The sequence below is a fragment of the Balaenoptera physalus genome (assembly GCF_965194825.1).
Source record: "Balaenoptera physalus genome assembly, chromosome: 3".
Classification (NCBI taxonomy): domain Eukaryota; kingdom Metazoa; phylum Chordata; class Mammalia; order Artiodactyla; family Balaenopteridae; genus Balaenoptera; species Balaenoptera physalus.
In genome coordinates, this window is record NC_138890.1 from 125,848,886 (window position 1) to 125,863,369 (window position 14,484).

General features: G+C 42.8%; 1 protein-coding gene across 9 annotated transcripts in view; it reads left to right on the forward strand.

Moving 5' to 3' along the window:
* The window catches only part of ADAMTS6 (ADAM metallopeptidase with thrombospondin type 1 motif 6), a 279,209-nt gene extending 266,365 nt beyond the window's left edge, over positions 1 to 12,844 (forward strand). For all 9 annotated transcript variants that reach the window (XM_082457107.1, XM_082457108.1, XM_082457111.1 and 6 more), the window contains one exon: positions 998 to 12,844. In XM_082457107.1, coding sequence (XP_082313233.1) covers positions 998 to 1,107 — 110 coding nt within the window. In that variant the 3' untranslated portion in view covers positions 1,108 to 12,844. The remainder of the gene's footprint in view (positions 1 to 997) is intronic.
* Positions 12,845 to 14,484: the final 1,640 nt, after the last annotated feature.

The following is a 14,484-nucleotide window of genomic DNA, read 5'->3' on the forward strand; positions in this document are numbered from 1 at the left end:
CTGGAAAAACGAGGGTGGAACTTTGATTCTGGGAGGCAAACGTAATTACTAGATTTACAAAGTATTTTAAAATCCCCAGATAAGATTGAAGAGAGGACTGGAGAGGAATGTCACTATTAACAGTAGTGAGGTTGTAGGGGGTGGCGGGGGTTTCTGAGAATCAAAGGTCAGTGTCTCTTTTTCTGCACTGGCCCCTCAGCCCCATCTTGTGCAACCAACCTCAAGGGGAGGTGGAGAAAGAATCATTTATTCACCTTCTGGCTGCAAGAACTGCAGACTTCAACTGTGGCAATTCTAGCACTGAGGAGAAAACACACATAGGAAAAAAGAAGGCCATGTCTCACTTCCAAATTAAAAAAAGACATTTCTACATGTTTCCATAACCCACAGACTGCTGCCATTTGAGGCCAACCCCTCAAAGTTTTCCTCTTTGTCTAGTGTAGTTGCTGAATCTAGGCCACTGTCAGCAATCCTTTTCATTCACCGAGGCCCATCCCCACACCCCACAGATGCAGAAATTCTCCTGGGACATGTGTACTTTGGTATCAAACAATGCAACTCATGTTTGATTTTGGATAACCTTGCACTGCTGAATAAAATAACCCTTGAGAAAGAAGCAATAAAAGCGCTGTAAGAAAAATGACTCATGTTTCCAAGCTGTCTAAAGTGATCACTTATCCCAACAAATGGTAATTCTTTCAAGACACAGTGGGCATACACCATACTTATAAAAGTCTGGGAGAAAAGCCTTGCAATCATTTTTTTTTAATTTGTGTTCAAATGTATCAAAAGACTATTTCTGGTAGGGTGTACCAGACAGGGTATGCTTGAAAACAAAAACAAAAACCACACGAATGTGAAAGCCAAGGTGCACTGGCCCAAGGAGGCGGGATGGGGCGGGGGGAGGGGGTGGTCCTTGCTGGACATCCAGGCTCATTGTTTATGTACTTGTTTATGTGCCTCTAATTGTTTTCCCCTTTCTGCCCTCACTCATTAGAGTGCAAAGATGTGAACAAAGTGGCTTATTGCCCACTGGTGCTGAAGTTCAAATTCTGCAGTAGAGCATACTTCAGACAGATGTGTTGTAAGACCTGCCAAGGACACTGACCCATGGAAAGCCAGAGAGAGCGCCTTGTCATTTCATCGTGGAAATGCATCCATCACAGAGAGCCACCCAGAGGAAGAGGATTGATGTCCTTGCAAATGCATTACCCTGTGGAAAACGTAACCACTGGTCAGCCCTAGCTGACAGGATTTCAATATTATTTTAACTTCTGTGAAGTGGGATTTATTGATCCAAAGTGCTGGACACGGTATTAGGAGGGAATGCCAGATTGGAGAGATCCAAACAACACAGGGAGACTTGTTTACTGTGGAACGTTTGTGTTCTTTCGAGTAAGTCCAATAGCCTGTTTACCTCCTTGGACCATTAAGATAATTTTTATTATGGACTTAGCAATGACACTGAATCCATTTGTATTTAAAACTGTTTAAAATGTAGCTGTTTTGACTTGGTCAACTATGGAAGTAAAGAAGATTCAGAAATCTTAAGTCATAGCTTAAAAATATTTACTATACTTTATCACTACAACAGCACCATGATTTAAATTCTAAAACGGGCTTTGAACTGTAATTTAAGGAGCAATTATAAACCAAAAGTAATGAAAGTTTGTATTATTTTTCTTCATTCCACTTAATTTCCTTAGGAATAATCCCCCTGTTCTGAACACTGCTGTGAGCCATATATAAACTATATTAAACTGAACAACAATGAAGGACTTAGTTTAAAGCAGCGCATCAGTTACTGCAGCTGTGCAAGTCTATAAATTCACTGCTAAAAGACTGTGGCTAACTTGCCATTGTGCAAGTGAAGCTGAGATTTCCATTAAAACTTTAAGAGAAAAACATTTCAATTTCATGCAGAAGCCAGACCTGGGGTATGGTAGAGACTGAAGTACCAGGCCCTTTGCTGCCATCACACAGGATGCCTCAGTTCTTATTTGAGTCACCCCAACTCACTTGTGTTTACATCCTCTCCAGCCACAGAACGGCTTCTGCCCTATTGGATTGTTGCATATGCATGTTGAGCTTGCTGAGATGATACCATGCAAAAGATAGACTGGCTCAGTGACAACCAGGCAGACCCTTTTGCTGACAATTACGATGGGTTCCAGATGTCCCTTCTTTGATATGGCAGAAGGGCATTTATTTATATGAGAACAAGTGTGTGTGTGTGCGAGCGCTTTTGAGTGTGTGGGTAGATGAGTGTGCTTGCACATAGATGTGCTATTTCTGTGAGTTTTAAAGTAGGCAAGGGATAATAACCAAAGAAGAAAAACTCATGAAGACTAGAGATCATAAAGCATCATTTTAATAGTCACTCAACCAAGTATTTTGTATTTTTTATGGATACTCTGAATGGCAATTAAATGTGAAACCCAATTTCTTGGGCAAGTCAAATTCTAGAATCAAGTCCACCTAAATTAAACTGACTAAGCTCACATTTTCCCAGTCCACATCATACTCATCAAGAGATTTGACAGTGAGATTTTTAAAAAAGAGGAAAAAAAAGAGGGTACTTGCTTATATGAATATTTTGTACTTGAACACTTGCAGCAGGATCTTGATGAATGTGTTTTGTGTCCTGCACATGCGTGCACCTTGCGACACCAACACCTCAAACTCAAACCAAACAGCTACTCTGTAAAGCTACTACTTGCAGTTAAAGAGTATGTCTGGCTTAAATCCATCACTGTGCTCTGAAACAACATGTCAGGTGTGTCACGTACACCATAACCTAAAGTGGTTGATTAGGTTTTTTCAGAAAGGGAGACTCACAGACTTCAAAACCAAGTGTCAGCTTTGCTGTGGACAGTCAGCACGGGACGCTTGTTGCTCTGTGTGCTCAGTCGCCATCATCTGAGTCTCCTCGCCTGCTTTCTCTCTCAGCACCACAGCTCATGTCCCTGAGTTTCCAGAGAGAGCGACTGACAGTAGACAAGAGTGGCCAGGACCCCAATCTCTGCTGCCTTGGAAGATAGCCCAAGTGCCACCTCAGCCATCAGTGAAGGGCAGGCAGCCACAAGCAGCACGGCCCCAGCACTGACCTCCTTTGGCCCCTTGCAAAGAGCACTTAACTTGGTGCTAATGTGCCCTGGTGAAATAAAATAAGCGAACAAAAGATGGTTGGTTTCTCTGGCATTTTAGGCATAGGTTTGCTATCGGGATCTGCTTTTCTCCAACGTAAATATCAGCTTATGTTTTTATTTCAAAAAGATTCCTTACGTTACTGACTAAAGGCTACTTTTCCCCTCACCCGGGAACTAACATGGTGAGGGCCATACCCCTGAGCCCCGTGCAGCACCCCAACTGGTGCTAGAAGAGGAGGGCAGACATGTCCCTCTGGGGTGTGCAACGGCACCAAAGGCCAGGGGTCAGAGAACTCCCGGGGACAGCATCAGATTACCTTTCTAGAAGGAAACAAGCACAGGATGTGTAACAGGACTAAACTTTCAATTGGCCTTGAATTTAAACCTGAGTGAAGAAAAGTCATATTCCACAGCACATCACAATACTGCTGCTACTCTGTCGTCAACCACGTGGCTACATGATGCTCTATTCCTAAATAATAACAATAGGATTGTCGGCAGATGCTGAGCCACCATGGCTGGCCCTCCAAAATATATATAGGCTACTTAGGGAACCCCAAGGAAACTGGTACCCCGTGGCTGAGAGCAGTATCCGCCACTGGCATAAGACCCACCAAAAAAGGCAAGGTAAGCGTACCCAACTGACTCCTTAAACAGTCCATTTCATTAAGAATTTTATTATTTGAGTGAATGTCACATAGGTATCCTTAATAATACAGAATGAAATTACCTTTGTATTATTGCGATTAGTTGTTGCTTATTATTTTATACTCAGTATTAATGTGGTACACTGTTACTTTTTTTTTGCTTTTGTAAATTATATTCTAATTTATTGCCATGTTTCCTAACACGTGTCCTACATTCAATCTCCTGCTTGTAATGAAAATGAAAAAGTCATTGTAACACTTGATGGAGTGAAATTCCACACCAGGCACAGATTTTTTTTTAACATAGATAATTTAGTAAAAATAAAATTCAGCTTGTAAGAATGATTCAGATGGAAGTTGTCTATTCCCTGAAAAGCTGGTGTTAAACTCACAATAGGAGGACTCTCTATCCCTTGCAATACCACACTACATTATCCAAATTTTCCAGGTAGTGTACAGGATTGCGATAACTTGTTGCATTCTTTTTTTTGGCCGCACCGAGTGGCATGCGCAATCTTAGTTCCCCGACCAGGGATCGGACCCGAGCCCCTTGCAGTGGAAGCTCAGAGTCTCAACCACTGGACGGCCAGGGAAGTCCCACTTGTTGCATTCTTATTACCCTCCTCAGAGATTGCATCTACTTGTATTTCAGTAACATCTAAATGCAAGGCCTCAGTTATTTCTGGTGGGGCTATATCCCCAGATGCCACCAGCCAGCTATTCTAAGACCAGAAAGGAAGTCCAGATTGGCCACTGCCACCCACATACCTTCAGTCACACGGCCCACAACTCTTTTGCCCCCTGCTTCTTTTGCCTTCCATGTAAATTCTTTAGCATAGAAGAGGACGCAAGATATTTCACTGTGGAAAGGGTGCTGAACAATGAATTCATACTTGAAGGGTTTTTCTACTCAGACTCAACTGGGAACGAAGAACATTGGTGAGCATACTTTTCTGCCTCCAGACTTGTCCTCTTAGGCTGAGCCGCTTTGCTAAACTGGGGGATACTATCATATGCAAAGGCAACTCAGCAGTTAATCTGAAGGTGTCCCTCCTGCATGCTTAGCTATTTGAGTACTTTCATAATGACAACTTCATCAATTACATAAGAAGATGTACAATGTCCAGACGTGGTTGTGTTTTAATGCACTTACCCCCATATCCCTCCCCCACAGATTCAATTGTATACATTAGAAGAAATCAAGTGAGGTGATTAGAAAGTCCTGGGGGGCACTTCCCCAAGGTCATCTTAGGAACCAAAAGTGGTGAAGTATTATGAATTCTTAGTTAACAGGAAGACCCTGGCACCGACTATTTTAACCTCCCACTGCATTTGCAAAGGGTAGTTCTGCCTAGGGGTCAGGGAGGGGGGGGAATACTGAGAAACAAGGCTTACCTTAGCTTAGATTCCTCAGATTCAAGTCTATCTTTTCATCTACAGTTGTTTTCAAGCTTTTGGTTTAATGTTTCTCTCCCGGTGGAATATCTACAGGGCACTATCCTGCTTAGGGCTCTGACCCCAGGGACAGTCTGCCTTCCATTAAAAGATTTTGCCACCTCCCGAGGCCAGGTGACATTTTTTCAAGTAAATTAGGAAGAAAGTTGGCTATTGATCTTGGTTACAAAAATATGTGAATTTGTGTGGCAAGGGTAAGATTCATTACTTTTAAAAGAAGGGAGGAGAAATGTAATTCAGGGAGAAAAAAGTCATAGGCCAGGAGGACTGGAAAATTCTAAATAAGTGGTCACAGAAAAAAGATCACTCTCTGAATAAAAAAAGGGACAGATTAACTATTTTTGCAATTCTGTCTCATGCATATCATCAGAATGTGTGGAATAAACTAACATGTTTTTAAAAAGAGCAGCTCTTCACAATGGTTTTGTGCCTTAAACTTCAAAACCTCAGGCTGGAACTTAAAAGGAAAATGGTCTGTTCTCCCGTCTCTTTCTCAGAGGGTTATTTCTAGCATTGCTTGTCCCTCATTTCATCCACAGATGATATCTGAGGCCAGAAATGGAATAGTGGTTTGAGGGCTGGAGGAAACCAAGGTTATGCCCACATTGTCTCTTGGTCAGTGGCTTTCCTTAGCCCACTGAAAGCCTTGAGCTTCTTGGATCTTGGTTTGGATACCTTACCTTACAGAGAGGTTTCACATAAGAAGAGGTAAGTTATCACACCAGCTCCAGGCCTCCTAGCAGTCAGAGTACTTCTTCAGGTCAATGGCTCAAGAGTTGGTGGCATCCACCAGCCCAAGGCGGATATAATTCTTGGAGGGCCTGGTCTGTGCCCCCAGCAAAGGCAGTTGTGGATAGCAGGCTACCGTATGGGCCCACAGAACAGTAATTATGAGATGAGGCCCCTGAAATCCCAAGCAAAGGTGACCTGAGGAAGTGCCAGTCTAGGGCCAGTCCAGGCCAGGTGTGGCCTCTGTGTCTGGAGAGCGGCATCAGCCGCGGTCATTCATTCATAGCAGTATTTGCTAAGGCCCTACTGTGCCCAGGTTCTGTGCTAGGCACGTAGCATATGCTCTCTCATGGAATATTCTCTCAACAAAGCTATTGAGGACAATACTGTCAATCTCCATTTACAGATGCCAATACTGAGGCTCAGAGAGGTTAAGTTGCTAATAGTCACAGACCGATGAGGAAGAGTCACCTCTCTGACACACGGAAGGGAGCTGCCTGGTCTGCCTCCAGGACAAGGAAGCTGGGGAGGATGCTTCTCTACCAGAGAGAAAGTGACTCACCAGGCCAGAGGAAGCGGGGTCCTGCTTCCCGGGAAGCAGTGGGCCTGAGGCCTCAGGAGGGGCCTCAGGGGACAGGGAAGGGTGAACTTTGGGCTCCTGTCTGGTAGGTGGTGTTCGCTGTTCACTATGAAAATTCCTATGTCTGGTGACAAAATTACAGGTGGGGACCAAAAGTGGTTTCTTTTTTTTTTTTTTTTTTAAACAATATATATTTTTAAAATTTATTTATTTTTGGCTGCGTTGGGCCCTCGCCGCTGCGCACGGGCCCTCTCCAGCTGTGGTGAGCTGGGGCTACTGTCTTCCTTGCGGAGCACGGGCTCCAGGCGTGCGGGCCCCAGCAGCTGCGGCAGGCGGGCTCAGTAGCTGTGGCGCACGGGCCCAGCCGCTCCACAGCCTGTGGGATCCTCCCGGATCGGGGCCCGAACCCGCGTCCCCCGCATGGGCAGGCAGACTCCCAACCGCTGCGCCACCAGGGAAGCCCCCAAAAGTGGTTTCTGAGCATGTGGTTAGAGTTTGTGGGAAGAGTTGGAGAAGGAAGGTCAAAGACGTTGGAGGATGAACGGTGTCTGCAATGGCAGCAGCCAAACAACATGAAGGCTCTCACCTCCCCTGAAATGTCCTGTTTTGAATCACAGAGCCTGTCCCTGCCTGACAGCCCCCCACACCACTTCCAGACATGCCAGATGGCCTTGCTGACCTGCCTCCACGCAACTGGAGCAGAATGATTCCCGTGTTGGCTTTGGGGTAAGTTTTGAAGAAGAAAGGTGGATTTCTCTCTGTTTCAGTCAGAGCAGGACCATCGGGGCTTGAAAGCTCAGGCCATGGCGTAGCTGCCAGCAAGCACATTCTTTGACCTTCTGTGGTGGGTCCACAGAGTGGAACCAGGTGTTCTTTCAGCCCATGCCAGAATGTATCGGCCGCCCAACTGGCCACCTGCCTCCACCCCAGCGACAGGGCTTTGGCTGGCCCTCTACCAAACAGCTGTGCTGAGAGCCGCAGATGGCCGCCCACGCTTGTGCCCAGGCCAGCAGCTGCATTGGCCTGACAGCCTGGCAAGGTGGACCTCGTGTGCCTCTGCCCTCCGTCCTAAGTCCTCCCCAAGCCAGGTCACTCAAGGGGCTGGGAAGAAGGAAAACCAAAGCTCACATACACTAAGGAATTGCTTTTGTGGTCCAAAGGCAAGCAAAAAGCACACTGTTCTCTTCCCCTTCCTTCAATATCATCAATTTTGGTATTTTATTTTTAATCATTCAAGTTAATCTGATATAAATGAATCAATATTTAGTTCCTGTTTGTCGAGTGTATTATTGTTAGAATAAAAAAATCTCCTGATTTTTTATTTTCTATGTATCTATACAAAGGCAAAGGAGGATGACATCCCAAGTTCAAAAAGACAGTATGTACTTATTATCTAGATAATAATAAGCATTGCTTGATATTTTGAAAAAACACCCACAGAAGTGGCTAAAATGTGAGTTTGATTTAAAATGGGTAGGAAAAAAAAAGTTATCACAGCTGAACTAATTGCAATAAAAAATAATTTGATTCAGAGTTTTAAACTTTAGAACAGAAAACTGTAAAATTGAGAAATTAAATATATTTTATTTTGAGATTTAAAAAAGGAAGTATATGTTGAAATTATGAAACAGGGTAATAACCTGGAGCCACATTTATCTTTGAAGATTTTCTGATTGTAGGCTGGGCCCGGAAGACATTATTATCTGCTGTGCTCAGGAGCCAAGTCCCCACCAATGTGGGAAGCTCCTGCTGGAGGGAAGGAGGAGGGGACCCACTGTTTTATTTCTTCCCACATTTAATCTCAATTGCAGAAACTGCATGTACCAGCTATCTCCTAAGTCTGGCTTTTAAAATCGATACATTAGAACTTAACTCTCCAAATGAGTGCTGTTCCCTTCCATGTAATCACCGGAGATCACTCTGTACTCATTCTAAGAGCAAAATCATCACTCAAAACTGTCTTAAAATTGCTTGTTTAGACTATCTTCCAGGGTAAGATAGATTTGATTTTCATAAAAGTCCAAAACCAAATCTGGTGAGTAATTTGCATATAATCATTTTGGTTACAAAATCTTCTGTGTCTTATAAATTGACCCCAGGTGATACCACAAAAGCAATTCCAAATATTCTTCGAGTAAGTGACTTTTTTGAAGGATTTCACTCATTTGTGTACAGAAGTGCTGGTGTTTTGTCTAAAAATTATTGGCACTGCTGTATAATCCAATTTAAGACTGATAGAATACAAGCTTTCACTAAATGTTATACTATTTCCAATTCTAAAATTAGCTGGAACCTGGACCACCTAAACTGGCGTGTGATCTGTTAGGGAGAAGAAAAGTCTGTGACCTCTCAGAATTTAGTCAACCCTTAAATACAGGAGGCAAAACCACTGTCTCAGACCCTGGAGGTTAGCAAACAGCTGTCCTTCCAGAGGGCTAATTAACCAAGGTCTGCCAGCAACACGAGCGAAGCTGCTGCCAAGTGTGCAAGACCCGGTGCTCTGCTTCCTCACCGCTGGGATGTGCCGCGATTTACACAACTGTAAGTGTGTTCCATTCCTGTAGCTTGAGTCCTTTCCCATTGGCTTAAATGATAATTCCAAGATGAGCCTGCCCCCCGATCCTGAATTGACCGGGTGTGGGGCTGACAAGCCAGCCCTGAGTGTCTTCTCCCTTAGTCTGCCTTTTTCCTAGAGTTTTCAAGGAAGTTGTTAATGATGTGTAAATAGATAACTCAAATCTATGGGGCCGACTACTGCTGTGAGGAACTCCCAGAGTGGCCTTCTGAAGAGGAGAGTTACTCCCTTATTCATTCAACTTTGAAGGGTGAATTTTCACCATGGGTTTTTATACAACAGATACCCATGTAAATATCAAGACATAAACCAAACTTTTGTTCCCAACATTTTTGCTGGAACATGCCTTAAAATCCACAATTTTTATACTTTTTTTCCCCCCTGAAAGAACCAAATCATTTAAAATTCACACCCTTTCTTTCTAAACAGCTTCAAAAAGGCTTCTTAGGTGGCCAGGAATCCTTGTTCCTCAAAATTAACAATGACAGCTATGGTCAGGGACACTGTTGGAGTCCATTGTCACTCCAAATCAAGAAGAAAACTTCACTTTAAACATGTTTACAACTCCCCCCTCCAGCAGTCTAACCAGATGTATCTTTTGCATCAACTTCATAATAATTCAATTGCTGATAATTGCCTAGGAGAAAAGCTCTGGTAAGACAGATGGGGTCCCTTCAGGAAGTCCTAATGAAGAAAATAATGAGTGACTGTGTACTTATTTAATGCAATATCCTTTATAAGAGTAAGGGGTGCTGAGAAATTAATAGTGTTTCCTGCACTGCTGAAGATATTTAATTCAATTTCTTTTTTGCTTTAGTCAAGAAAGTATCAACTTTGCTTATTTTGTTTTTATTTATTTTGGAAATTTTCAAGCATATGCAAAGAGCAGAGAGACTTGTTTAACTACTCCAGCCTTCCTCACCCAGGTTACAGCAGTTATCAACATGTGACCAGCCTTCTTTCCATTTATACTCCTCTACTGTGGATTATTTAAGCAAAATTATTTCATCATTAAATATTTTGGAACATGTCCCTAAAAGATAAAGACTCTTAAAAAAGACTACACTACTATTTTAAAAATTTATATTTTCATTGTAAAATTGCATTTGCTCTTTTTAAAACTACTGTCCCCAAACTTGAAAAAAGTAATAAAAATTGTATATACCACTTAATGAGCACCTATTGTATACTCTATTCCAGGCAGTATAGTAGGTGCATTCTGTCCATTATCTTATCATCATTATTATTGATTTTTATTGAAGAGGAAACTGAGGCTGAGAGAGGTTAAGAGACTCATCTGCTGGCACGTCGAGCCCAGCAGGACTGTGGAACACCAGGATTTATGAGAAAACAACTCTGCCACCACCAGTGCCTATCCTGTTTCTCTGTTGCAAATCACATTTAGGAAGAGGAACATTCAGCATCCCTCTCTGCTTGTTGGTCCCAGAAGAGTGGTCCAAAAACAAGTAACTCCTGGAGAAAACTATCCTCCTTCTCTGGCCCTTCTGGACCGTGGCTGCTTCCAGCCTTAGTGGCACAAGACAGTGTTGCCTTCCTGTAACTGCCTTGTTGCTGCAAATGATTTCAGCCATATTTTTCTTTACAATCAGCGAGTCAAAATCTACACTAGTTAACGAAACTTCTCTCCAACTCCAACTCCATTGCAAAATTTCTAACTGTAACCATACGTAATTAATAATTAATTGTAACAAACTCAACTGTGGAATAAAATGTGTAATTAAAAGTTATCTGTAGGGAAGTGTCATGATGTCTGCAAATACATAGCTTTCAAAGAATTGATTTTTTTAATGGGGGGAGGGACAGAGAGAGAACAATAAAACAAATATGGCAAATGTTAATAATTGGTAAATATAGGTGATGGGTAAATAGGAAGAAGAAAATTCATCTCTGTAGAATGTGTGTGCATGTGTGTGTATGTGCATGTGTGTACGTGTGTGTGTTCACATGCATGTGCGCGCGCATGTGCATGTGTGTACGTGTACGTGTATGTTCACATGCACGTGTGTGTGCATGTGTGTACGTGTATGTGTGTGTTCACATGCATGTGTGTGTGTGTGTGTGTGTGTGGAGAGAGAGAGTGAGAGGGAATGAGCAATGGTTTATTGATATCTTGGTCAAAAAAGAAAGCTTAGTGAACTAGTCTTTCCTATCCTTTTTCATCTTTCTAAGCAGGAAACCAAGTGAAGGGCAGGACTTGGAGTCACAAGTCTTTCATATAAGGAGTAGCCAGAAAGGAAAGCAACTGGGCGAAAACCCAATTCCTAGTCCTGGTCCAAAAATGAGTTTTTCTCAAGTTGGAGCAGTGGTTCCCAGACTTTCAGATTTCATGGACCAGTAAAATTTCAAACTACTTTGAAGACGGATGTAGAGTGGCTAACATTTTGCTTTGCCAAGCAAAGACATTTTAAAAAATCTATCATTTACTATTGCCATAAAAGTACCTTTCTAAGAGAAAGTACATTTTAACCCCAAAGACATGAATATATTTCTCTTTAGCGGAAGTTACTACCTTGTTCTTATTTTTCCATTTAACATCTTTTTTCAAATAAGAAGGCTTTTAGCTGCAAGTATACAAAACTAAACAACAAGTGACTTAAACACTAAAGACAGGGCAGTTCCAGTTCCAGATGGAAGTCCACTGTTCCACAGGGTCCTAAAGGACCCAGGCCTCCCCCCACCTCTCCCCTCGGCCTGTCTCCATGTGCCCATGGCTTCCCTTATCCACAAGACAGCCGTGGCAGTTCCAGGGGTGCATGCAGAAGAGACAGCTGCTAGCAGAGGGCAGAGGCTATTTCTGCTGGCGTGTCACCATCATGGAGAAAGAGTCTCCCAGAAGCTGCAGCACATGGACCCTCAGGACGCAGCGGCCAGGACTGAGCCACACTCCATGCTCCAGCACCAGGGAGGCTGAGACGATCTGCAATATCTTTGCATCTTTACTGAAGCTGACTCTGCTACGAGGGTCAGGGATTGGCTGTTTGTAGGGACCAAGGGACAATATCAGGTCTCTGAAAGCCTCATCTGGGGCTGAAGCCTGATATTTGGGAGCTCTTCACTTAGAGCTTCCCATGCTGAGGCCTACAGTGCCTGCTGAGCATATATCCACAGTCTAAGAAATGCTTTATTTAGTTTCATCCAAGTTGAGAGCAGAGATTTATGTAATACGTCTCAAAATCTTCCCGCATTGCAAGGGAGCCTGAAGAAACCTGGCCAAATGATATCATAGCTCTGCTGAGAAAAGCTTGAATAATCTCCCATCATTTCACCCCCAATTGCATGTGAACAATTACTCATCTTTATTAACTGCCTTATTGAATTATTCATGAAAGCCAAGGTATTCAGACCCACAGAACTGGCCTTCCTCTGCTACATAAAGGAAATTGTAACAGCTCCTAGTGAGAATCGTTAGCGTAATTAAAATGAACTTTTTACTCTCTTGACAAGCTGTGGAAAATGTGATAACCCACAGATAATTTTAAAACAATGTTTTAGCCTGGAGCTGCAGTCTCTTTTGAGACATGTACCATCACTGAAATTGTATATTACAATTTTAAGCAAAAACTAAAGAAACGGATTTCCAGGATAAAATGACAGAATAAAACAATAATATAGAATCTCCCTTCCCCCAAACCAATAAAATAAACAAGAGGATTTTTAAAAGGACTTAAAAAAAAAAAAAAACCAACAACAAGCAAACAAGAGAGGCAGAATAATTTTCTGCTGTCAGTACCGAAAAATGGTAGCTGAAGGGAAGTCTTGCGTAGTCCACAGTTGACGCGGCGTCTAACTTTGCACCCACCCATCGTCACTGGTACTCAGAAAAGAAGGTGAGTACCAGTCACCTTTACTAATCCTTTTAGGATTAGTAAAATCCTAAAAATTCTTACTAATACTCTCAAACATGGGAAGAAGCAGACTGAGGGACTGAATAGGTGGCTCGGGCAAAAACAGAGAAAAGTCATCAGCAGCAGAAGTCTCTGCTTACCACAACTTCAGAGATAAGAAAGGCCACAATCTATGAAAAACAATATGGGCATTCCTCAAAAAATTAAACATAGAATTACCATATTTTCCAGCAGTTTCATGTCTGGGTATGTACCCGAAAGAATTGAAAGCAGAGACTCAAGATATTTGTACACCCATGTTTATGGGTGGCATTATTCACAACAGTCAAAAGGTGGAAACGACCTAAGTGTCCATCGACAGATAAACAAAATGTGATACATACATACAATGGAATACTATCAGCCTTAAAAAGGAAGGAAATTGTGACACCTGCTACAACGTGGATGAGACTTGAGGATGTTATGGTAAGTGAAACAAGCCAGCACAAAAAGACAAATACTGTATGAGGTACCTAGAGGAGTCAACTTCATAGAGACAGAAAGTAGAATGGTGGTTGCCAGGGGCTGTGGGGAGGGGAGTGAGGAGTTAGTATTCCGTTGGAGTTTTAGTTGAAGAAACTGAAAAAGTTCTGGAGGTGGATGATGGTGATGGTAGCACAACGACGTGAACATGCTTACGCTACTCAACTGTGTGCATTAAAATGGTTGTTGTAAATGTTATGTTTTGTATATTGTACCACCATTTAAAAAAGAAAGAAAGTCTACAAGGACTTGCTATCTCCTAAAGTACTGTGCAGATTTTGGAAAAAGATCCCAAGCCCACAGGATAGGGATATACTAGCTACATAAGTGTGTCATGATACAGGGCTGTGGTGGAATGTATTGTCCTTCCCAGCTGCTCCTTTGCTTCCCCATCCTTGCCCTTTGCCCTGTGACTTAAGGTGGCCCCTGCTACGGAACAGAGTCTACTCCCTGCCCGTTGACTTTGGGCCTGGCCATATGACTTTCTGTGTTTAGCCAGTGGAATGTGAGCAAATGTGATATACTCTGTATCTTGGCCATTGGCGGTTGACTCTTTCTTTGTTCTTCCTGCCGTGAGATTGGCTTGTCCAAAATAGGCACTGCTTGGATGGTTTCCACTTTGGATGTTCACTTGAGTACATTGGAAGCACACGTCCACACTAAGAACAAGAAGAAAATGTTGACGTGTTAGCTCAAGGGATCCTCTTTCCCTACCTGCTCTTCTCTCTGTAACCTTCCCCCTTGTTTCCCCCAGTAGGGGGGATGCTTCCTGAAAACATTGCCCTAGATGGAATGTTCTTTTCTGCCACATGCCTAGCTGCCCAATCTTGTGAGCCAGGTTCTAGCTGAGGGTGACTATTCTGAGATTCCATTGTGAAATCTGTCTTCCTCCAAATTTATCTAGAGAAATGAAAACAGCCCATCCTTATGAGCTCATGGGAAAATCCTGGCGCTCTTGCCA